This window comes from Nycticebus coucang, chromosome 21 (genome assembly GCF_027406575.1).
Source record: "Nycticebus coucang isolate mNycCou1 chromosome 21, mNycCou1.pri, whole genome shotgun sequence".
Classification (NCBI taxonomy): Eukaryota; Metazoa; Chordata; class Mammalia; order Primates; family Lorisidae; genus Nycticebus; species Nycticebus coucang.
Window position 1 is genome coordinate 22,211,003 of NC_069800.1, and position 26,786 is coordinate 22,237,788.

The 26,786-nt window shown below is 39.4% G+C and overlaps 1 protein-coding gene across 2 annotated transcripts in view; it reads right to left on the reverse strand.

Annotated features, from left to right (window-relative positions):
• NDUFAF5 (NADH:ubiquinone oxidoreductase complex assembly factor 5) overlaps positions 1 to 26,786 on the reverse strand; it is a 44,457-nt gene that overhangs the window by 16,403 nt on the left and 1,268 nt on the right. For both annotated transcript variants that reach the window (XR_008376559.1, XM_053574297.1), the window contains exons 2-7: positions 26,706 to 26,746; positions 24,110 to 24,173; positions 19,164 to 19,211; positions 17,536 to 17,639; positions 15,175 to 15,214; positions 733 to 930 (exon numbers count right to left, since the gene is read on the reverse strand). Coding sequence is in view for 1 of the 2 variants with exons in the window: in XM_053574297.1 (XP_053430272.1) it covers positions 733 to 930; positions 15,175 to 15,214; positions 17,536 to 17,639; positions 19,164 to 19,211; positions 24,110 to 24,173; positions 26,706 to 26,746 (495 nt within the window). In the remaining variant the exon portion in view is untranslated. The remainder of the gene's footprint in view (positions 1 to 732; positions 931 to 15,174; positions 15,215 to 17,535; positions 17,640 to 19,163; positions 19,212 to 24,109; positions 24,174 to 26,705; positions 26,747 to 26,786) is intronic.

Below are 26,786 nucleotides of genomic sequence, written 5' to 3' on the forward strand. Positions count from 1 at the left end.
ACGAGGATTACAGGCATGAGCCACCACGCCCAATCCAACACTTGCATTTTTAAAAGAAATAAATGTTCAAAAAGGTGACATGAATTACCTAAATTGTCCTAGCTAGTAAAGGGGCAGGGTAAGGACACAAGTTACTCCTGTTGGACACCAATGCCCTATCCTGTCACTGTACTATGCTGACTTCATGGTTCTTCTGCACTGACTGCCTATGAGTCTTCTTTCAAGACCTATGAAGTAGATCACCCAGTCCCACCTTCTCTAACCTTGCTCTACAACCTTAGACATTGAGAATGTACATTCTCTCATTTATGCCTCATATGCCATTGTTTCAAATGAGGGCTGATGGTGGTGTAACACTATAAATGCCCCTGTATATTTCCTTTACTCTATCACCTGAAACATCTAATTCCCATATTATACCTAACTCCGGATTTGAAGATTCTGATGGAGCAGTATGTTGAGAAAATGGTCTCCTTGTTAACTACGTACATTTTTTTTCCCAGCTACTTTTTCAGGTAACAAATACTAAAAATTCTACATTCCTACCTTGGGTCAATTAAGATATATTTAACATGGTCAATACTAGCTTTTTCCTTAAAAAAGGAAATAAAGAGACAGTCCCAAAACCTTTCCATAAAACCATGAACATGTATAGTTTTCTATCTTTACAATGAAAATAAGCTGTTTCTGAAGTGGATTAATTAGCAGGTTATTGATTCTCTTGATAGTTACCACAGTCAGTGTATTAAAGCCAGCTCTTCCAAGCAGATGTCCCAGGTCATTGATAGCAGTGAAAGGAGAAACGTGTGGAGAAAATCCTCCTTCCCTTTCTGTTTCTGCTAACTGTAAGGAACACCGAAGTTCATAGAGCGTGTCACCTCCAAACATGGCACCAATAAATACTCCATCTGGTTTTAAAACATAATGAATCTGTAAAAATACAAACAAAAAAAAACTATTAAAAAATGGATACATAAAAATTTTAAAAAGAATACAGTGTCTAAATTAATATTTTTGACTACTATTTATATTTTACCAAGTTAAATCAGATAACTTAGTAACACCTAATGCAATCTCCTATCAGAAAGTCATTGCTGCACAAAATAGTCATAAAGATTGAACTATAAATTCACTAATATTACATTAATATCTATAAAATTATATTTTATGTTTTCAAATTTTCTAATAGACAAAACTTAGTTTTGTTTATTTTTGTTGTTTTTTTTTTTTAAAGAAACAAGGTCTCATTCTGTTGCCGAGGCTGAAAGATAGCAGTGACATCATAGCTTATTGTAGTCTCCAACTCCCTGGGCTCAAGCAATCTTCCTCCCTCAGGCTCCCAAGTAGCTGGTACTACAGGTATGTGCCACCACACCTGGGTAATCTTTCTTTCTTTACTTGTTTTTTTTTTTTTTTTTTTGTAGAGACAGAGTTTCACTTTATTGCCCCCGGTAGAGTGTCGTGGCATCACACAGCTCAAAGCAACCTCCAACTCCTGGGCTTACGCGATTCTCCTGCCTCAGCCTCCCAAGTAGCTGGGACTACAGGTGCCCGCCACAATGCCCAGCTATTTTTTTGTTGCAGTTTGGCGGGGGCTGGGTTTGAACCTGCCACCCTCGGTATATGGGGCCAGCACCCTGCTCACTGAGCCACAGGCGCCGCCCTTTACTTTTTTTTTTAAGAGATGAGGTTTGTTACGTTGCTCAGATTGGTCTTGAACTCAAGTAATTCTCCCACCTTGGCCAGTGAAAGAAAAAAAATTAAGTGTGATGGACTGCAAAAACCCCACAATCCTCTCTGTATCTGTGCCTTTCGAAATGTTATTTTCCAACTTCCACTTGTTTCAATTTCCTCTCTCCTTTGGCCTTGTGATTTGCTGTGGCCAAAAGAATATAGCAAAAGTAAAAGTGTGCCATTTTCCAGTCTAGGTCTCAAATAGCTTTGCATGCTTCCACCTGCTCTCTTGGAGCCCTGCCCAGGCCCCATCTTGTAAGCAAGCCTGAGCTGGCCTGGGTGGAGGATGAGACATGGAGCAGACCCCAGCTAGCAGTGCCAGCTGAGGTCATACAACTCAGGCCTACATCCTACTCATCTCAGACAACCTGGCAGCTGATCAGACACAATGGTGAAACAAGCCAGACCCCGAAGATTTCCTAAGCAAATCCAGCCTAAACAGCCAACCCACGAAATCATGAGCTGAATAAATAGTTGTTGGTTTAAGCCACTAAATTGGGGTGGCTTATTAGACAGAAAAAGCCAATCTATAAAGAAATCATGATTCATAGCTTTAACCTAACAACATACTATTCTTTAAGAAGAAGTAATGTTGTTTACCTTTAAACAAAAACAAGTTTTACTTGATACTTTAAGCAAAACAGTGGCCAGAGTCAATTCTAAATCAAGAGGGGTGGAGACAAGATGGCTGACTGAAGCCAGCTTTCCACAGAGGCTCCCATCCAGAGTGAGAGTTAAAGGACAGAAATTTAGCGAGTAACCTGGTGGATTAGAGCTGCACCAAGACAGAAGGTTGAAGAACAAACATCAACCCCGCTGAGGCGAGCTGCGACCCCGAGGACACAAATAAAAGGTACAAAATCCACCACCAAGCAGACGGGAATCCCCTCCCCCATGAGAACAGCTCAGAGTGTCCCACAAAGAAACGAGCAGAGTTCAAAGGATCTCCCACTATACTCCACGGGAGAGACCCTCTAAAAACTGGACCTACCTCCCCTACTAGGGTGCCATGGCATTCTCCCGCCAGGCATAAAACTCTATAAAACTGTATATATTCTCTACCTGCAATTCTGAGCTCCCAGCACTCCCCTCCACTCTCACTCTGAGGTCTGGAAGCCTGTCCCCCAGGAGTCAGATTCTTGGGCGATTTCTCGAGGGGAGTGGACAGGGCCTGGACTGTAGCTGGTCAGTGCTGATGCTGCGGCACAAGAGTGAGGAGAGGACGGTCGGCTGAGAGGGAACCACACTGGAGCAGCAGTGCCCCAAGGTGCAGAGCAGCAGCCGTTATTTGGCAACAATAGGGCTCACCCTCAGATATTCCGAAGTCACCCTCCAGCCTCTCTGGGCAACCAGAGGAGGCCGGGCATCTTCTCAGGTGGCAACCACCACGGAACAGATGTGGGACGGAAATGCAGGCCCCCTGAGTAAAGGGTTTGCCTGAGGTGGTACCGGCCTGGGTGGAGCACAGAAAACTAGAAAACACATGAGCAGAGCCACGAGATTCCTAGGGAGAGGCTGATGCAGAAGACTGCTTTACTGAGCCTAAGACGCACCCAGCCCCCAGGGGACCATCAGCTTAAACAAAGGAGGACAGGCAGAGGCTGAATCTGACAGGTAACTGTGCTGCCAATACAAACAGCTGAGACCATACAGCAGCACAGATAGGGCCTTAGGCACAGGTTCTGGAAACTCAAAACAGCTTCCCTTCTGCAGGGGAATTTAGCAAGGACAGAAACAAATTCCTGCAAAGTTGTTCTGTTCTGTCAGTAACATCAATCAGGAGTGAAGCTAGAACTGATTGAACACCCTCCAGCCTCCATCAAGTGCCCGAGGTTGTCAGGCCTCACCTCCCCCTGCTGGATAGAGGCAGAGAGCAGCGGGCTGGCTCAGCAGAAACAGATTTCCTTGTGATTCAGGCAGGTGCAAACCCTTGGAGTATCTGCTCATTGGAAGCAACTGGGTTACAGCCCTGCGGGGGGGGGGGGGGGGGGGGAGGGGGTTATCACTGACTGGGTGTGACAGAGGTTCAAGGTAGGGAAGGAGGCATCAACCTTCCCGGACTAACCTATTTGCTGGGTGGGTCCTCCTGACTTCACGGAGCACCAGAACAAGTCATATTTGAGTTGTCAGCAGACTCCTGCAATCTAGTTGCCAGAGACCTTTTAAACTCTCCCACCTGAGACAGGTGCTGACTGAGACAATTGATTTGGACCTATTGAACTAAGCCAATTGCCAGAGGACTATCCAAGTGGTGCCCTGGGTGTGTGCTTGTAGGAAAGTTTGAATTTCCTTTTTTCAATTGTTACCTGTGGGGGAGTGGGGTGACTTAATTGCTGGTATTTCTCCACAGGTGAGACTTCAACCCAGAGTAACTGTTTCACTAGGGTTGGACAGAGACCAGCTGAAAACAAGACAGAGCCACTTAGCCCCACCACACCAAACAGGTCCCAGGTTTCTGAGGCCGTAGCACTGTACAGATTCTCGACAAAGCTCCAGAGGAAAAGTCAAACAGTGTAAAATAATCATGGGGCGGAATCAGCAGAAAAACTCTGGTAACACGAATAACCAGAATAGACCAACCAGCCCAAGGAAAGATATGGCAGATGTAACTAAAGATCCCATTCATAAATAGCTGACTGAGATGTCAGAAATCAAATTCAGAATGTGATTGCAAACAAGACTAACAGAGGGTGGAAAATTTGGAATTAGAAATTTAAGGAGCAATTTAAAACTCGGAATTAGAAATTTGAGGAGAAATTCAAAAGTTGTCTCAAGAATTTAATGAATTTAAAGACAAAACCACCAAAGATTTTGACAACTGAAACAAGAATTTGCAGCCCTCAAAGATTTGAAAAATACAGTAGAATCCCTCAGTAACAGAGTGGAGCAAGCAGAAGAAAGGATTTCTGACACTGAAGACAAAGCTTTTGAATGCTCCCAAACTTTCAAAGAGGAAGAGAAATGGAGAGCAAAAAAGGATCATTCTCTCAGAGAGCTCTGGGATAATTAAAAGAAGGCTAATATCCGCCTCACTGGAATCCCTGAAAGTGAAGACGTGCCTTCGCAAGGCACAGAAGCCCTTCTCCATGAAATTATGAAAGAGAATTTTCCAGACACGCCAAGAGATTCTGAAATTCAGACAGCAGACACTTTCAGAACCCCAGCATGACTCAACCGGAATAAGACATACCCTGGTCATATCATAATTCGACCAAAAACTGCAAAAAAATAAATAATACATAAAAGAAGAAAATTAAAAAAAAAAAACTTCACTAAAGTTAATATGAAGGAGAAAATTCTGAAAGCAGCCAGATGTAAGAAATCCATTACCTACAAAGGGAAGAATATTAGAATGACTGCAGATCTCTCTGCTGAAACTATTCAAGCCAGAAGAGGGTGGTCATCGACTTTTAATCTCCTAAAACAAAATAACTATCAACCCCAGATCCTGTATCCAGCTAAATTGAGTTTCATTTATGATGGAGAAATTAAATACTTTAATGACATTCATATGTTGAAGAAATTTGCCATTTATGGGGGCAAGACATGATTACAAGAGGGACTTTACCTAACAATTGCAATCAGTGTAACCTGGCTTATTGTACCCTCAATGAATCCCCAACAATAAAAAAAAAAAAAAAAAAGAAATTTGCCATAACCAAACGAGCTCTTCAGGATATTCTCAGACCTATCATACATAATGACCAGCTCAATCCTCTACCACAAAGGTAAACTCACTCACAAACCTTTGATCAAACTCCAACTTCCACAGTGGCGAAAGGATTAAAAATGTCCACTGGACTTTCAAAAAACTTGATACCCAAACCTTTACTAGACTCGTCAATATTCTCCATTAATGTGAATGGCTTAAAATATCCTCTAAAGAGGCACAGGTTGGCTGATTGGATACAAAAACTAAGGCCAGATATTCATTGCATACAAGAATCACATCTTACCTTAAAAGATAAATATAGACTCAGGATGAAAGGATGGTCTTCCATATTTCAGGCAAATGGTAATCAGAAAAAAGCAGGTGTTGCAATTCTATTTGCAGACACAATAGGCTTTAAACGAACAAAAGTAAGGAAGGATAAGAATAGTCACTTCATATATTTTAAGGGTAATACTCTAATATAATGAGATTTCAATTATTAATATTTATGCACCCAACCCGAAAGTGCCTCAATTTACAAGAGAAACTCTAACAGACATGAGCAACTTGATTTCCTTCAGCTCCATAATAGTCGGAGATTTCAACACTCCTGTGGCAGTGATAGATAGATCCTCCAATAAGAAGCAGAGCAAAGAAATTTTAGATTTAAACCTAATCATCCAACATTTGGATTTAGCAGACATCTACAGAACATTTCATCCCAACAAAAATGAATACACATAATTCTCATCAGCCCACGGAACATACTCCAAAATTGATCACATCTTAGGTCACAAGTCTAACCTCAGTAAATTTAAAGGAATAGAAATTATTCCATGCATCTTCTCGGACCACCATGGAATAAAAGTTGAACACAGTAACAATAGGAATCTGCATACTCATGCAAAAACATGGAAGTTAAATAACCTTATGCTGAATGATAGCTGGGTCAGAGATGAGATTAAGAAGGAAATTGCCAAATTTTTGGAACAAAACGACAATGAAGACACGAATTACCAGAACCTCTGGGATACCACAAAGGCAATCCTAAGAGGGAAATTTATAGCACTGCAAGCCTTCCTCAAGACAATGGAAAGAGAGGAAGTTAACAACTTAATGGGACATCTCAAGCAACTGGAAAAAGAAGAACATTCCAACCCCAAACCCAGTAGAAGAAAAGAAATAACCAAAATTAGAGCAGAATTAAATGAAATTGAAAACAAAAGGATGATACAACAGACCAATAAATCAAAAAGTTGGTTTTTTGAAAAGGTCAATAAAATAGATAAACCTTTGGTAACCTAACCAGTAAAAAACGAGTAAAATCTCTAATTTCATCAATCAGAAATGACAAAGATGAAATAACAACAGACTCCTCAGAAATTAAAAAAATCCTTAATGAATATTACGAGAAACTTTATTCTCAGAAATATGAAAATCGGAAGAAATACTTGGAAGCATGTCACCTTCCAAGACTTAGCCAGAATCAAGTGGAAATGTTGAACAAGCCAATTTCAAGTTCTGAAATAGCATCAAGCATACAGAATCTCCCTAAAATGAAAAGCCCGGGACCAGATGGCTTCACGTCAGAATTCTACCAAACCTTTAACGAGGAACTAGTATCTATATTACTCAACCTGTTCCAAAAAATAGAAAAAGAAGGAAGATGGGGCGGCACCTGTGGCTCAGTGAGTAGGGCGCTGGCCCCATATGCCGAGGGTAGCAGGTTCAAACCCAGCCCTGGCCAAACTGCAACAAAAAAATAGCTGGGCGTTGTGGCGAGCACCTGTAATCCCAGCTGCTCGGGAGGCTGAGGCAAGAGAATCGCGTAAGCCCAGGAGTTGGAGGTTGCTGTGAGCTGTGTGACACCATGGCACTCTACCTGAGGGCGGTACAGTGAGACCCTGTCTCTACAAAAAAAAAAAAAAAAGAAAAAGAAGGAAGACTACCCAACACATTCTATGAAGCAATCGTCACCCCGATCCCCAAACCCCAACAAGAAATATTGAACAAGATTCTAACAAACAGAATCCAGCAACACATCAAACAAATTATACATCATGACCAAGTCAGTTTTATCCCAGGGTCTCAAGGCTGGTTCAATATACGTAAATCTATAAGTATAATTCAGCACATAAACAAACTAAAAAACAAAGATCATATGATTCTCTCAATTAATGAAGAAAAAGCTTTTGCTAATATCCAGCATCCCTTCATGATCAGAACACTTAAGAAAATCGGTATAGAAGGGACATTTCTTAAACTGATAGAGGCCATCTACAGCAAACCAACAGCCAATATTGTATTGAATGGAGTTTAATTGGAAACATTTCCACTCAGATCAGGAACCAGACAAGGCTGCCCATTGTCTCCACTGCTCTTTAACATTGTCATGGAAGTTTTAGCCATCACAATTAGGGAAGAAAAGGCCATCAAGGGTATCCATATAGGGTCAGAAGAGATCAAACTTTCGCTTGATCTGATCATCTCTGATCAGAGATGATATGATTGTATATCTGGAAAACACCAGGGTTTCTACTACAAAACTCTTAGAAGTGATCAAGGAATACAGCAGCGTCTCAGGTTACAAAATCAACATTCATAAATCGGTAGCCTTTATATATACCAACAATAGTCAAGCTGAAAAAACAGTCAAGGACTCTATTACATTCACGGTAGTGCCAAAGAGGATGAAATATTTGGGAGTTTATCTAACAAAGGATGTGAAAGATCTCTATAAAGAGAACTATGAAACTCTAAGTAAAGAAATAGCTCAAAATGTTAACAAATGGAAAAACATACCATGCTCATGGCTGGGAAGAATCAACATTGTTAAAATGTCCATACTACCCAAAGCAATATACAATTTTAATGCAATTCCTATTAAAGCTCCACTGTCATAAAGATCCTGAAAAAATAATACTTCATTTTATATGGAATCAGAAAAACCTCAAATAGCCAAGACATTACTCAGAAATAAAAACAAAGCAGGGGGAATCATGCCACAGGACCTCAGACTGTACTATAAATCGATAGTGATCAAAACAGCATGCTACTGGCACAAAAACAGAGAGGTAGATGTATGGAACAGAATAGAGAATCAAGAGATGAACCCAGCTACTTACCGTTATTTGATCTTTGACAAGCCAATTAAAAACATTCAGGGGGGAAGTGATTCCCTATTTAACAAATGGTGCTGAGTGAACTGGCTGGCAACCTGTACAAGACTGAAACTGAACCCACACCTTTCACCATTAACTAAGATAGACTCTTACTGGATTAAAGATTTAAACTTAAGACATGAAACTATAAAAATACTAGAAGAGAGTGCAGGGAAAACCCTTGAAGAAATCGGTCTGGGTGAGTATTTTATGAGAAGGACCCCCCGGGCAATTGAAGCAGCTTCCAAAATACACTACTGGGACCTGATCAAACTAAAAAGCTTCTGCACAGTCAACAACATAGTAAGTAAAGCCAGCAAACAGCCCTCAGAATGGGAGAAGATATTTGCAGGTTATGCCTCCGACAAAGGTTTAATAACCAGAATCCACGGAGAACTCAAACCTATTAGCAAGAAAAGAACAAGTGATCCCATCGCAGGCTGGACAAAGGAACTGAAGAGAAACTTCTCTGAAGAAGACAGGCACATGGCCTAGAGACATATGAAAAATGCTCATCATCCTTAATCATCAGAGAAATGCAAATCAAAACTACTTTGAGATATCATCTAACTCCAGTAAGATTAGCCCATATCACAAAATCCCAAGACCAGAGATGTTGGCGTGGATGTGGAGAAAAGGGAACACTTCTACACTGCTGGTGGGAATGCAAATTAATACATTCCTTTTGGAAAGATGTTTGCAGAACACATAGAGATCTAAAAACAGGTCTGCCATTCAATCTTGTAATTCCTCTACTAGGTATATACCCAGAAGACCAAAAATCACATTATAACAAAGATGTTTGTACCAGAATATTTATTGCAGCCCAATTCATAATTGCTAAGTCATGGAAAAAGCCCAAGTGCCCATCGATCCACAAATGGATTAATAAATTGTGGTATATGTACACCATGGAATATTATGCAGCCTTAAAGAAAGATGGAGACTTTACCTCTTTCATGTTTACTTGGATGGAGCTGGAACATATTGTTCTTAGTAAAGTATCTCAAGAATGGAAGAAAAAGTATCCAATGTACTCAGCCCTACTATGCAACTAATTTATGGCTTTCATATGAAAGCTATAACCCAGTTATAACCTAAGAATATGTGGAAGAGAGAGAGGGAGGGGACAGAAGGCGGCGGATGGGCGGAGGGAGGGTGATTGGTGGGATTACACCTGCAGTGCATCTTACAGGGGTATATGTGAAACTTTGTAAATGTAGAATATAAATGTCTTAACACAATAACTAAGAAAATGCCAGGAAGTCTGTGTTAACCAGTGTGATGAAAATGTGTCAAACAGCCTATAAAACCAGTGAATGGTGCTCCATGATCGCATTAATGTACACAGCTATGATTTAATAAAAAGAAAAATAATAAGAAACACCCCCCCAAAAAAATAAAAAAATAAAAATTCTAGAATCAGAAATTTTATTGACTTAAAACTCTGACTCATTGTGGCCATTTTCAGTTATTCTGTGCTATTGCTTCACCAGCTGAAATAAAGCCCTTCCTATTCTAAACATGGTTTTTAGGTATTCTTTCTCTTCATTGGGCCTCGTCTTCCTGCAACATTTCTGGTTCCTTCACAAGGAAGCAAGACCACTTGAGGAGAAAACAAGACCACTTGAGGCTCAGACACACCCAGAGGTTGCTGCCAACCCTCTGGACACCCACAGGGGTACTGATCAGCCTGGGCAACGTGAACCACTGAGCGCGCCAGGGACCCTGTGTGGATGCCTCGACTGGGTGGAGAAAGGACTCCCTTAGCTGGTCTTTGAGGGGTCAAACGCCAGGAGGAACTGGTACGCAGGAAAAAGCACCTGTACTAGGAGATGTCTGAGGCAAGGTAGGATCAGTGGAGGTCCACAATATTTGAGTGAAAGTGAGGTATGATCAATCCCTGGGGGTTAGATCACTGGCAGGGCTGGTGAGAGGTGTATGATAGAGTGTGGATGTGCTGTGACTGACAACGGACACCAAGGTTAGGGTTTTGATTTCCCCTCACAGGGCCGAGGAAAGTGCTTGTTCTCAACTTTGGTACCATAGGGCTAAGCGGCAGTTCCAGTGTAGAACTGGCTGCTCAGGTAATTCATGGCTCAGCGCCTGAAGCTCAGTGGTTAGGGCGCCAGCCATATACAGCAGAGCTCACGGGTTCAAACCCAGCTCAGACCTGCCAAACAACAATGACAACCAAAAAATAGCTGGGCATTGAGGCGGGCACTTGTAGTCCCAGCTACCTGGGAAGCTGAGGCAAGAGAATCGCATAAGCCCAAGAGTTGAAGGGTGCTGTGAGCTATGATGCCATAGCACTCTACTGCTCTACTGACGGTGACATAGTGAAACTCTGTCTCAAAAAAAAAAAAGACAGACGGATTGTGTGAAACGTACAGACTGGCCAAACCATGAAGCCACAAAGGAAGGAGAGAAAAGTCCAATAGAATAGAAATCTGACAAACCAAAAAGGAAAAACTGCAGGCAACCCTCGTGTTAGACCTCCCTGATCTGGCCAAGCCTTTTGAACTATACGTATCAGGAAAAAATAGAACAGCTAAGGGAGTGCTCACCCAGAATGTAGGATCCTGGACAATTGTTTACCTCTCAAAGCAACGTGATGGGGTTTCAAAAGGATGGCCCCGTGCCTAAGAACACTTTTAGATACTGCCATGCTGGTGCAAGAGGTTGAAAAGTTGACTTTAGGACAAAACTCAAGAGTCTGGGTACCATACGCAGTGGTCACTTTTATGAACACCAAAGGGCACCACTGGTGACCAACTTGTACCTCAAAGTTTACTATGTAAAAATCCAAGATTGGTTATAAAGGTTGTATGAGGCCACACACTTAGGACAGAGGCAAAAGAAAATCAAGAAACTTCTGGAGAGATACTTCTACATTCCCCTCCTGGCCACCCTTGCCAAGAAAGTCAGCTAACATTGTGTGACACGCACTCAACACAAAGCTAAACAGGGATCATCCCTGCTGCCTGAAATACAGGGAAGCCCTGTTTGAAGATGTTTAAATGGACTAGACTGAGGATGTGGAGGAAACCAGTATTTACTAGTTTTGATCTGCACATACTCAGGATAGGTGGAAGCCTTCCCCACCAGGATAAAAAGGGCTCCTAAAGTAATAAAAGTGTTGCCTGCAGAAATCATCCCAGGTTTAGGTTGTCACTCTGGATTAGATCAGACGACAGATTGGCCTTCATAACAGACAGTGCAAATGACAGCCAAAGCCTTGAATATCATCTGTGATATTCACATCATCACATGTGGCACAAAGGCCTCAAAGCTCAGGGAGGGTAGAGCAGATGAATAGAACCATAAAAGCAGGAATCAGTAAACTCTGCCAGGAAGCAAAGCTTAATTGGGTATAGGCCTCACCACGGGTCTTGTTCAATATTAGATGTACCCCTTCTAAGGGGTCAGGGTACTCACCTTATGAGATAATGTATAATAGGCCTCCACCAATCCTCCAAAATTTACCAGGGACTTCTAAAAGAACTGGGAGACACTGAATTGCATAGGCAGTAGAAGCCCTAAAAAGAGTAGCAAAAAAGATCTCCACTTGGGTAATTAATCGTGTTCTGTTTAGTCTTTTGTGTCTGTACACCCTTTCTCTCCAAGGGATCAAGTTTAAGTCAAGGATCAGAACCCAGTTCCCCTCAAACCAAGGTGAAAGGGACCCTACACCATCATCCTGACCACACCCACAGCAGTGAAGGCAGAAGGGATCCTCTCCTGGATCCATCGCAGCAGGCTGAAGAGAACTTCACTGCCCCTGTGGGAAGCAAAAACAGATCCAACCAACCCTGCAAGGTAACTCCTGAGATGGTCAACATGCCCTGCTCCAGCCACATACTGGGAGCTTGCTGGTCAGTGCATGGTTCAAGTCTGAGGAAATTCCTTGTCAGACTTGTCTTAATTGTACTTTAGACTTTGGAAAAGGGGGAGGAGGAATGTGATTTGTGCACTCACACCACTAAAATAAGATGAAAGCTGACTCTTTTATAGCTTTTACGAATGCAAAGGCACCCAGAAGGCAGCCTGCACTCATAATCAGACACAATATTCAATATGTGACACAAGGAAAGGCGAAAACTCAGATGTATATTATAACTCCATAGAGCCCCACCACCACCACCATGGTATAATTATGGCCTGGGTAAAGAACCGGAGAGGAGTTACAGTCCCTGAAATCTGAATGCTGGTCTGGACCAGGGAAATAGGAAAGCCCAGCCTGGTGACTCTGAAGTTTAATGCCTGCAGTGCCATGCAAAGATGCTGCAGCAGAAGGAGCTGGGAAAGAAAGTATAGGACAGATCAGAAAGAAAGTATAGGACAGATCAGATTTTGTAGAAAAGTGGTGTGAGGTCAAATGTGAAAGCTGAAAATGTATGCTAGAAGGCACCTGAGACAGTGAGGACTGTAGCAGAAGAATTATCGTGCTAAAGAAAGAGTACTGCAGACAGATTGCTTCATAGGGTCAGTGTAACCCCTGGAGCTAGTCTTGCAAATTAATAACCAAGTAAAAGTCATATGAAACATAGTAAAGAAAAACCCAGACATTGGCCCATGTCCCAGTGCAGCCCTCAAAAATCTGTGTGGAGAGCCTGATTTTCAACTCTTAGAGAATTTAAAACCTTACTAGGAAGAGTATTAGTTATCAGAGTTAGCTATACTCTAGCAGTCAGGGCTCTACACTGGATAACTGAGACAGTTGTCAATCAAAAAAAAAAAAAAATCGCATCACTTGTATTCTGTATGAAACACTACCAGCTCCTACAGTAGCAAGCTGATAGTGAAACACCAAATTAAAATACACATGGGGTCTCAAAGGGGGAATGAGATAGGATATCTGGAAAAAGTAAGGTCTAAGAGAACAGAGGTCTTCTCAAGGATACACCTGCAAGGTCCTCCAGGTGGTGACTCGCTCTTAGGAATTTGTAGACTTAACTTCCTGGGACCTGGAAATTAACATTGCTTCCATTTCTGTAAAAGCCAAGCCTGCTTTTCCAGCTTGATTCAAACTGACCAATGAGAAAGGTATCCATGGAATGGAACGTTTTGACTGGGGATAAAAGGGAGAAGACTGAACCAGTCCAAGAATTCTTCCGTGCTCTTGCTCTGCTGGCTGAAATAAAGCCCTTCCTCTTGAAAAAAAACAAAACAAAAACAAAACACAACTTTATCTAAGTGATGTCAGTGCACAAATCATAACTAAAGTGGCTCATGCCTGTAATCCTAGTACTCTGGGAGGCAGAGGCAGGTGGATTGCCTGAGCTCACAAGTTCGAGATCAGCCTGAGCAAGAGAGAGATCCCATCTCTAAAAATAGCTGGGCCTTGTGGTCAGCACCTGTAGTCCCAGCTACTTGGGAGGCTAAGGCAAGAGGATCACTGGAGCCCAAGAGTTTGAGGTTGCTGTGAGTTATGATTTCACAGCACTCTACCTGGGGCAACAAAATAAAATTGTCTTAAAACGAAACAAAACAAAACAAAAAAACTCTTCTACTACAATCCCTAACTAGTTTTGACTCTGACTGTTCAAAACAATGAGGGCCATTATAGGAATGGGTGGATTCTGAAGTAAACCAGAACCCAAATCACAATTAGCTCTTCCATCAAAGCACTGCCTTAAATCAGGGGTGTCCAACATGCAATGGGCTGTATGCTGACTCCGTAAGGACTTTTTTTGCTTATGTATGGTGTTGGATATCACAACAAAAGTAGATACAAACCTTTGTCCCTCTCTTTGAACTAACCAGCCACCAAACTTTTGACTCTTGCTCTGCAGAGTCCTAAATAGCTCTCTTCCTTTTTTCACTGCCATCTAAGTTTAGTTTATCTCATGCCTGAACCGCTGAAACAGCCTCCCTGGAACTTAACCAACTTCTCCAGTTTTCTAGTCAGCAAAATATACATATCTTGCCGGTTCATTTAACACACTTATGAAACAGAGCACAGAAACTAGAAAATAGTAGATGGCAGTTTTTACCTGTTCCTTCAAGCTGATGAGGCCCTTATACCTCCCCACTTATCTTGTGATTTTGCATGTCTGGAATGCCTTCCCAATCCAAATTTCACATACCCTCTAAGACCCTTTTCAGTTACTTCTTTCCTTTTGAAGCTTTTCTAGGCTACTCCAAGCTGTAATAATCTTTTCTTTGAACACGTGCTTTTTACCTACCTCTGACATGTTCACTGATAAATCTCAATCAACAAAAATTTATTTAGCAATTCTCTGATTACAAGATATGGGGAAGATATAAATATAAATAAGTAGGTTTCTACCCTAAAAAAGTTTATAAGCAATTATAGGAAAGACTGAATCTACACAGAAAATATCTTATGATATCAATATTACTTTGCATAGTTACTAAGCTTTTCGTATTTTTAAAACTTATCTCTACAATTAGATAGCTTAATTCTCAAAAAGAGGAGACTCAGCCAACATACTTAAATATGCCACATGGTACCAGGTACACCTAGCCTACAGAAGGCAATAAATACTTGAGATTCTTTTCTCTAATTATCAGATCTTTATGGAAATAGCTTGTGAAAATGGAAATATTTTTAAGTTCCTAATTTAAAAAACCTGCAGAACAGTCAAATCAACATTTTCTTACCTGTTCAAGTGCTCTAGGAAGGTCATTCACCCAGTGCAAACTACAATAGGAAAGCACATATTTATTTTAGCTTAGTTAGTATAGTCAATACTATTACCACTAGTATAATGATGAGCTACAAAAAAGTATTAATTTTGCAGTTTGAAATTGCATAGCAAAGTTCACTGATTGTTTTTATACAAGTTTTAAAATTATAAATATTCCTAAAGGGAAAACCTTCCATTTGACACACTGGAAAATTCCCCATGTCAATATATTACTCTGCTTAAGCAATAATATCTGATATATTTGTCTTTTATTATCTGTTTTTTATTATCTTTTATTATCAATGATTATTCTTCATTACTGTAGAATATAAAAGTCATTCCTACTCAGTCATTTCATCTAGACAGTGCTATTCTGAGAAATTTCCAGAAAGTAGTAAAAGTAAGCACCTGATGGCATCTTCAAAGAAACGCAACAATTAAATCAAGCAATTAAACCAGAGACATACAGTATTCCCAGAAAAAAATAAAATTCATCCACAGAGCTAAAATTTCCCCAAGGCAAATAGTATTACTCACCAAAAGCTTCATTCAGTGAGTTTTCTGAATAAATAACATTCCATTTTTTTCATTTAAAAAACTTTATTATTATTATTTTGAAGCAATATCAGGTTTACAGCAAAACTGAGAGAAAGGTACAGAGATTTCCCATGTATCCCTATTCCCACACATGCAAAGGCTCTCCATTACCAACATCCACTACCAGAGCAGTACTTTTCTTACAATTGATGGATCTACCCTGACATACCACTATCACTCAAAGTCTATAGTTACATCGGGATTCACTCTTGGTATTGTGTACTACGTGGGTTTGGACAAATGTACCCCATGTATCCACCATTACAGTAGTAACATACAGAATAGCTTCACTGCTCTAAAAATCCCTGTGTTCCCCTCAACCCCTGACAATCACTAATCTTTACTGTCTCCAGAGTTTAAGCTTTTCCAGAATGTCATATAGTTGAAATCACATACTGCGTAGCCTTTTCAGATTACCTTCTTTCATTTAGTAATACGTAAATTTTCATCTTATGATAGAATCTGAGTGCTTTTCTAAATTTATTCAGCACATCTAAAAAAGTAGGAAAGAAATTATAAACTCACAGAAAAAAAGAATCAAGGGTGACCAGTTCTCCCAGTTTGCCTGGGATAGAGGGGTTTCCCAGGACATAGGATTTTTAGTGACAAATGTGGCAAAGTCTTAGGCAAGCTGTGATGATTGTTCACCCTAAAAGCAGCTATCAAAAGGGTTGAATTGGGCTCGGCGCTATAGCACAGTGGTTACAGTGCCAGCCACATACAACAAGGGTCCAAACCCAGTCCGGACCTGCTTGACAACAGTGACTGCAACAAAAAATGTGACTGCAACAGTGACTGCAACAAAAAATAGCTGGGCACTGTGGAGGGCACCTGTAGTCCCATCTACTTGGGAGACTGAGGCAAGAGAATCACTCAATCCCAAGAGTTTGAGGTTGCTGTGAGCTGTGACACCATGGCACGCTACCAAGGGCAACATAGTGAGACTTTGTCTCAAAGAAAAAAGAAAAAAAAGGGTTGAATTTGACATGGAGAGCATCCATGTTCAATCTTTAAAAGAAAATCTGTTTGACTATAAGCAGATAGGAGAATAAGATACCACAGAGAAACATCACAGAGAATATACTTTTTTCTCTGTCAGACTCTGAATTCTTTGAGGGCAGGATCCCTGCCTGAATTCATTTGTGTATTCCTCCAGCACATACAGCAGAGTGCCTTAGATAATATAATCTATTCAATAAATATTTACAATATATGTTTGTGTAACAAATGTGAAAGGATACAGTAGAAAACACAAAGGGAAAAAAGTAACCTTGAGGACTATATTCCTGTGCAGAACAAGAATTAAAGTTGAAGGAGCTTTCCTGTATTTGCTAGAATGAGTTTAGCATAAGGGTACTCTAACATTTGAATACTGGATCCTGTATACTCTTCCAAACTCCTGCCCCAATCAATAGCAATTCCAAAATTAGGAATTGCTAAAGTTGAAGTAGGTGGGAAAACCCTTCTAAAACAGATGAGCTTTAACAAGTTGTTGCAAGTTGGGAAAGAAAAAAAAGTGAGGTACTACATTGTATTATCTCCACCAGGGAGCCTAGAATAATTCTTTACCAGCAAAATCTTATAGTTTATAAACCAAGATGACTGGTTTGTGCTTTTAGAAAAAGTTATTAAGAATTTATTTCATTATCTATTTTCTTTACCTTGTAATAGTAACATTTTATGATAAATTATCTATTCATAACAATTTTTTTTTTCCAAGTACAAATGGATTACCAACCTTAAACTGCTAACCACCAGGTCAAATGTATTTTCTCTGAAGGGAAGGAACTCTTCATCAGCTAAAACACTGACAGTAGGAATTTCTGTTTCTAAAGAATTTTTCTAATGGTAAAAAGTAAAAGAAAAACTTTTATATAGAACTCATTTACTAATCACATTTATATAGAACTCAATTACTAACACAACCATTTTTTGAGAAATTGAAGTTGCTATTATATTTGCTTGGCATTTTCTACAACTCCCCACCCCCAGCAAAGGTGGCATAAAGAAGGTACTCAAATAATATTTCTTAAATAATTCTTATGATCGGCCAGAAAAAATGACTAGCTGTTTGGAAAAACATAAACAGGACACGCATCTCATCCAAACAAACCTCAGAAGGCTGCAGGTTTCAGTGGAATAATTGAAGTACTAGATGAAAATGTTGATCTTAACATTCTTGGACAAAAAAAGCTTAAACAAAGATGACTCAAAAGCCAGAAAATGTAAAGGAAAAGACACATTTGATGATAAACTAATTAAAAACTTCTGAAAAAAGTAAACAATGTATTTATTTGGGGAAAGTATCTAAAACATACACAAAGGATTAATATTTCTAAAAAAACAAGCTTATCCTAAAGAACAAGTTCTTATAAATCACCTAGAATAACACAGAAAGGCTAAAATAAATAAAGGACAAGATACAGGCATATCACAAAATGATTTACAAAATTCACAAGTTAAGAAATACTAATAGCCAAACACCAACAGTCAAAAGACATCAACAGCTATTTGGCCATACTAATAAGCAAAGAAATGAAGTAAAAATAACAATGAAATCGGATTAGCAAAGACAAAAAAACTGGCCCAGTGTTGACAAAGAGAAGAAGAAAAAAATACTTTCATATATTCTGGTTTAAACTAAGGGCAATATGGAGACATATATCAAAAATCTTAAAATGAACATCAATAAATCCGGAGATTCCATTGCTATGAATTTACACCCAAGTAGAAAAATAAATCAAACACATAAAGTTGCTTCATATAAAGAAGTTCACTGCAATGTGGGTTATTGAGAAACTAGAAATATAACTGCCCTTCAACAAAATGTTAACTAAATAAACCATGGAATATTTGTATGTTGGAATGCCACATAACCATTTAAAAAGATGGTATGCACAGACACACATGTGTAACATTCATTGATATAAAAGAATGACGTTCTATGAGAAACAGGGATGTTAGCATAGTACTATTCACATAAAACTGTATAAGGGGAGACTTATGGAGGAGACCAAATGTGACCAGGGGTTGCCTGAGCAGTGGGACTAGGGGTGATTTTTCCTTTCTCCTTTATATATCCTGTGTTGTTTAATTCTTATTCATGTGTGTTATACTCATATTCAAAACAGCTATTTTATTATTTTTTATTAATACAGACAGGGTCTCACTATGTTACTCAGGCTGGTCTCAAATTCTTGGTCTCAAGCGATCCTCCTGCCTTGGTGTCCCAAAATGCTGGGATCACAGGTATGAGCCACCATACCTGGCCATTATTTTCATTTTGAAAGAAATAAAAATAAAGAAATACAGAACTAAAAATCAAACCAGGAGATCAGAAATCACCAGTGTTAAAAAGCTACCTACCAAAGCATTTTCTGCAATGTCAGCTTGGAAAAGCTTTCCAATAGTTTCCTGAAATGAAAATTAAAAGCTGATCAGAGGATACAAAAACAAACAAATAAGCCCTGTAGCAAATAAAATAATTGTTAAAATTTCTGAAGGAGAAAGTATTCATTATAGATTAATTTTGACCTTTGTAAGGGTATTTTTCTGCATAACACCAGTATGGTGCACAAGTACCTTTATTAAGGTTTATTAAGTTATACAAATTTAAATACATTCAGCAAATGCTTTATTTGATACATTTAACCATATTAAATACAATAGAGAACACAGGCATGAATAATCAACATCTTGCATTTACTCTACTGGATTAACTATTCCTGTGGGTTAATTTTTCCCTGACGTAATAATATGCTGACAACTGTTTTCCTCACTCTTGGGCCACAGTGGACCTGGAATGGGTTTCCTGCCTTTTGGATGTTTATTCAGAGTTTACAAAGAGGAGAGACTTACCTACACAGAGACCTGGGGGTGGGGTGTAAGTGGTTACATTTTCCCACTGACATGCTCTTCCTTCCAAGAGGAAAGGAGACTGTGCTATTTCTGTCTTAGAAAAACACTTTCTCCTTGGCTTTCTTTCTTTTCTCCAGAATCCTGCTCCCCTCATCTCCATCTCTATGGATCTTCATTCTCTATCTTCTGTATGTCTTTCTTTCACCTTACAACAGGCATAAGCCTCCCAATTTGAAAAATCTCACTTCTAAGCACCTGAGTTGTTTGGTTTATAATCCACAACACTACCTACCTCTTACTAAAGTCTTTCTCTCCACATTCTGGGTCACCTATCTTCCCTTTCACTTCCCTCTCCTAATACTAGCTCTAAAGATCATTAACAGCCTAATCGTCGAATACAGTATTCTGTCTCAGTCCTGTTTCATCTGACCTCTTCGAAGCACAGCACTGTTGATGGTCTCCCAGACACTTCTTCAATACTTTCTATGCTGGCTCCACTCTTCCATTAGAGAAGCAATGTTTTTTACTTTACCAAAACCCGCTTCCTAAAGAAATTCCCTGTTCACAATTTGGAAAGGGTATACCCTACCATTACCTGGTTACTGCTGATTACTGAAGGCAACTGGTATACAGGTAAATGTTTTAAGTACAGGCTCTCAAAAAAAAAAGAGAGAGAGAGAAAGAAAAGAAAAAACAGGGCCCTGAGTTATACCATTTGCCGATTTCTATGGCCTAACTATTCTGACAACGATGGATTTCATACTACTAACATGATGTTGCTAAATAGAGAGCCAGGAAAAGAGATATGCACATGCCAGCTCCAACACACTCTCTCGGGGGTTGAAGAATTTAGCCAATTGACTGTCCCTGTCTCTCACTTAAAAATCTGAACTAGGAGACTTAGAAATAGAAGCAGAGGTCCCTAGAGTTGTGCAGTATGTAGATACTGGGGTGCAGGCAATGGTGTACCGTCAATGTTTTAATAACTAGCTCTTGGCAGAGGACTGTTTTGTAGCATCAGCCCACTCCCATGTATAAATACTCCCACCATCATTCACTTTAAACTAGCAACACGATGTCACAGAACACAGAATTTGAAAGAGATGCTAACAATCAGGTCTCGTGAGCTGGTATAAGCAACTTCAGCTCACCACTGGATGTAGGGTATTCATACAGGAGCCACACACACTGGGAACACTAAACAATAGTCTACAGGGAGAAAAGAGAATGGAAGCAACCATGCAGCATCCATGTAATACCAGGGAACCAGGGAACGTGGGAATGAACACAAGGGCCTTTGTTCTGACATTTCAAAGTCCCCATCCCTTGTGAGGTATGAAAGCTTCTATGTAACAAATGTCCCTATATTTAAACTGACTTCAGTAGATTTCTGCTTCTTACAGTGAAAAGACACGTTACTATGAGACCTTTTCCAACTTTCCTACTGTTCCCAGTATCCTTGTTGGCTCCTCCTCATTTTCTCACTCTTCATGACAACTGTGGAAGTCTCTTTTATATATCTTGCCCCAGAAAGCTTATCTATTTTATGGCATCAGTTGTACCTCTGAAAGAGACCTCCAAATAAGGACAATTGCTTCCCCTTTGCCAGACTTAGCTTGTCTCACTTAATCCTCTCACTGACCTTTTAAGATAGGTATTACTGCTCACGTTTCACAGAAATCTGAAGAGACTGAATAACTGATCCACGAGTACATAAGACAGTTCAAGTGGCAGAGCTGGATTTTGAACCTCTATCTGACATCAAGTCAACACTATTAACCTCAATACCCCAATTCTAGTTCCGCATTTCCAACTATTTGTTAGTAACACTAATATATGCCACTGTCACCTCAAACTCAATGTACGTAAAGTAGGAATGATCCCTTGCTCCTTGCCCCACATCTCCTGACCTCTTCCAGTCAGTAAAGGCCTAACTTTAAAGTTATCTGGCATTGATTCATGCAGTAGTCATTTAACAAATCTTCATTTTGGGTGGCGCTTGTGGCTCAGTCCGTAGGGCGCTGGCCCCATATACCGAGGGTGGCGGGTTCAAACCCGGCCCTGGCCAAACTGCAACCAAAAAATAGCCGGGCATTGTGGTGGGCGCCTGTAGTCCCAGCTACTCGGGAGGCTGAGGCAAGAGAATTGCTTAAGCCCCAGGAGTTGGAGGTTGCTGTGAGCTGTGTGAGGCCACGGCACTCTATAGAGGGCCATAAAGTGAGACTCTGTCTCTACAAAAAAAAAAAAAAAAAAAAAAAAAAACTTCATTTTATGTTCCAGGTACTATGATTTAGCAGTAAACAAAAGTAAACCAATCCAATAAGAGAAGACAGATACCAAATAAGCATATAAGTGCTACAAGAAACAAAGGAAGTAACTAGTCAGCAAAGAGTAGGGGCACTGCTTTCTAGTCAGAGAGGGCAGCTTTGATGTCATGTGAGCAAAGACCTGACAGGTGAAGAAGCAGGCCACACAGGAATCTCAGGGAAGAGCACAAAGAACAAGTGCAAGGCCAAGTTGCTGTGAGAGACAGCACAGAGGCCAGGGTTGCTGAAAAGCAGGAAGTGAGAGGGAAGAAATATGGTCAGAGTCAAGATGAAAACCAGATCACATAGAGCCTTATGGCATAGCACTCTGAATTGTTACTAAGTTAGATGAGAAGCCAAGAATTCTGAGCAGAGAATTGACAATAACTGATTTGTGTTTTAGAAGAATTGCTTGTCTGAAAACTGACTGTCAAGGGCGAAGGTAGGAGCAGGGAGACCAATAGGCTACTGCAATAATCCAGACAAGAGGTGACAGTGGCTTGGATAATAAGGTAACAGCAAAGGTGCTAAGAAGTAGTAGAGTTATGAATATATTTTGAAATCTAGATAATATGTATTTGCTGGCTGGGCACAGTGGCTCATGCCTGTAATCCTAGCACTCTGGGAGGACTAGGCCAGTAGATTACTTGAGTTCATGAGTTCAAGACCAGCCTAAGCAAAAGTGAAGCCCCATCTCTACTAAAAATAGAAAAAACTAGCCGGATGTTGTAGTGCATGCCTATAGTCCCTGCTACTCAGGAGATTGAGATAAGATTATTTGAGCCCAAGAGTTTGAGGTTGCTGTCAGCTATTATGCCATAGCACTCTACCAAGGGCAATGGAGACTCTGTCACACACACAAAAAAAAACAAATAATATTTGTTGATGAATTCAATATGGGAGGGATTCAAGAAGAATCAATAAATATGGTTTTTGGCCTGAATGACAAAAAGAATGGGTTTGCCTTGCCCACCATATCTGTGCAGTCAAGTTTTGTTGATTCTAGATTAGGCCTTTATTTCTCGTAACTGCACCACCTTTAATGGAGTCTCACTTTGTCACCCTCAGTTGAGTGGTATGGAGTCTTAGCTCATGGCAACTTCAAACTCTTGGGCTCAAGCGATTCTCTTGCCTCAGCCTCCCAAGTAGCAAGGACTATAGGCACCCGCCAAAATGCCTGGCTATTTTTAGAGACTCCTGAGCTCAGGTGATCCACCTGCCTCGGCCTCCCAGAGTGCTAGGATTACAGGCATGAGCCACCAGCTTTCAATCCTTCTAACATACCATCCTAAAATCAACTTTCCTACATCACTATATCACACCCTATAGCGCTCTACCTCTGTGCCTTTCCTCCTGCCATGCTGACTTCCAATGCTATGAACAATCAACCCAAAGTCTTTAAAATCCCAGGTCAGATTCTGCACCCTCTGAGAAGCCTCAGGCATATAAACCTCTACTGCTTTTTCCTTTTCCTTAACTCCTATTGCACTTGAACGACTGTGCCATTTCTGTTGCATTTACTATTTCATCAATAAGCCTTGCTCCCCTTCCCTACCCTGGACCAAGTATTTGTTTTTTCTATTTATATGGAAATCACACTTTAATGTTCGTGTCTAACACAGTGTCCTATACATAGCAGCTAAAAGAATGAAAGAAAAAATAAAAAAAAAAACAAAACAATAAATAAATGTCTTTATGGTCTGATTTAGGAAGTATAAAATAGAATAGCAGGAGTATTAATAAAGGCTACTTAAATTTAACCACACAAAAATTTCTAACCACCTGATGAAATTAATAATTTTATACCTAAAAAATTTAGCTTAATCGCATTTTCTGCCTGAATGTCATCTGGTTTTTATTGTGAATCATCAAAAATGTCTGAACAAAGAGACGTGTATCTCATATAGATTCAAAGAAATTATGTATCTATAGAAACACTATATAAAACAGTTTCAGAGTAAAAATCACTTTAAGAACAAAATATTTAATAGTACAGAAAATCACCACTGGCTCTACCACTTTTAAAAAACATTAGTAATTCTGATGTAATCAAAATCTAAATATGATATAAATTAAATTGATTAAGAAAGTCTTCGAAATTAGCCATTTTTATTTTTCAAAGTAAATTAAGTAATCAAGTGTACATACCTTACTCAAATGTTGTGCTATGTAACCTCTTCCACAACCAAGATCCAATGCAAGTGAGAAATCTCTAAAAAACAGACACAGAAGTTATGCTCTGTCTATAAAAAGAAAGCCCACAAAGAATTAATTTTTCTTAACTAAAAACATTTCAGTACACACAATTTCAGGAAGTTACATCTGCTTTTTCTGTTCACCTCACAAGCTTTATCTCCCAGAGAGATAGCTCCACTGCATAGAGCAACTCTGTCTGATCCAGCCATTCATAGGACTTCATAATGAACTAGCTTCCCATAAGGTAACTCCAGATGCAGATTTGAAGAGCAAATTTAATGTGGGTATTTTACTTTAACAATACATCCAGGTAAAGCATAAAAAGAAGCTAATGTAAATTAACACAAAAACAATTGATGTACTTATGGGGAACTTAACAATTATCCTTACTTACCAAATTTGTTGAAGCAGCAGAACACTTAGACATCATCAACTAGTATGTTGTACTTAAAAAAAAAAACAAAACTAAATCATAGCTAATTTTACTGAAAACTAACCAGGTTCAAAGTACTGTGCTAAATGTCTGAAGCCAAGTAAGCCAACCCAACCTCCAGTCTCTTGGGTTCAAGTGATCCTCCGGCCTCAGCCTTCCAAGTAGCTTGGACTACAGGCACCCACCCTGATACCCAGCTAGTTTTTCTATTTTTAGTATAGAGACGGGGTTTTGCTCTTGCTCAGGCTGGTTTCCAACTCCTGAGCTCAAGAATCTACCCACCTCATCCCCTGACGTGCTAGGATTACAGACATGAGCCACCATACCCAGACGGAAACTTGAATTAAATCAGTTTAAACCCTGAATCAGAACTATTATCCTGTATGCTATGCTGACTCCTGTAAATATATCAAGTTATACAAAATCAGTAAATGTGTCTGTGGAACATAAGTTTAAGAATAATTTATGACGAGAAAACTTAGAATACTAATTACACTAATAATTAGCACTATTGTGGTAATATTTTTCCTGAAACATAGAATAAAGAGATAAAGAGTCCCTGTTCAATTTATGTTAAAATTCTATGTCAAAATTATACAATACCAGTACACAGCTGGAGAACCCTTAGCAACACATAACCATTTATTACCTAATACCCTCTATCTTTGTGATGAACACAGGTTAATACAGCACACAGGCTTTAGAACTAGAAAGACATAAGTTAGAATTCTAGGCCCATAATTTACTGGCCCTATGTCCACAGACAAGTGACTTCATCTTGGTGGGCCTCAGTTTCCTCATCTATAAAATGGAAACATTATTGCCTTCTCCAGGTTAGTGTGAGCATTACATAAAATGGTGCATGTATTTACTACAGTGTAAGTGTTCAACAAGCCAGTTATTAGTTATATTACCACTGAGTCTGATAGTATTAAGTGAGCCTTTGATCCCACAAATAAGACATTTCAAAATCAGCAAATGATCAGTATTGACAATATAAACTAATCTTTCTAGGAATATAATACTAATACAAGGATATTTAGACTAGTATCTTAGTAATTTAATTCCAAAGAGTTAATGGTCTCTCCATTGACTTACGTGTATTTTGTTCAATACTATAACATAAAGGGATGATAAAATCCAGGCTGATTTGCAAAATTTAGTATTTCACTTATTAAATCATAAATGACCTATAATCCAGGTGAATGATTACAGTAGTCATTTTTTAGATCTTTAAAATAATGGAACTAATGAAACAAATGAAATATGGGTATCTATTTGCAACAATGAAGCACTGTTTTTTTAACCTTACAAAACTGATTCATCCCAAGACTCTTTTAAGTGGCAAAGATTCATCTAAAATACAGCTGAGTTTGTAATTTTACAAAATTACCTCTTCACAGAGAAATGTAATAAATTAGCCATATTTTGGTCTACAACAGATGTCTTTTAGCCAAAAGAGCACAAAAAGAATAATGTGCTAATATCACAGAGAAATCCTATTGCAAAGCCATTATTTGACTGTGGGTCTCACATCTATTAAGCTTTGATTAAGCCTGTTATATAGAACAATGAATCCATCAAGGTTTCCATAATTTTTGATAGTGTTCTTTTCTCAAGTGCACCTGTACATAATCGTCATAGAACCCTTATTACCATTAGTAATGCCAAAGTCTCATAGAATCTGATTGGAGAACAAAGCTAGGAAGATTCTCTCCTTCACTTTAATAGTAAGAGTCTGTTGCTAATTTTAAACTTTCAAACCTAAGTTTAGTAATCTTAAAAATTCACATGTAGTCAATTCTTTAACTTCATTTTTTGAGCAATCTTTCTATTACAAGCTTTTGGCCAAATCAAGTGGGTCAGTCATTATTTTATAGTTACAAGTTGGGCTTCCATACTCATATCTTTTTTTTAAAGTAACAAGGAAGAAAAGACCATTTGCTCTCCCAGACAAGAAAAAAGGAGACCTACAAAGTAATTCAAATCATCAATCCTGATAATAAATTCCTCCAGATTCTGCCATTTCAGATATCAAGCTCTCAGTATTTAATCTCTTTTAAAGAGTTTCCACTCAATAGATGATTGTATTTTATTATAGTAATGATCACTTACCTGGCTATGTCACATACACGGTCAGCAATCCGACTTCCAACCTGAAGAATTACAAGAGGGTACACAAGATAAGTGAGTCAA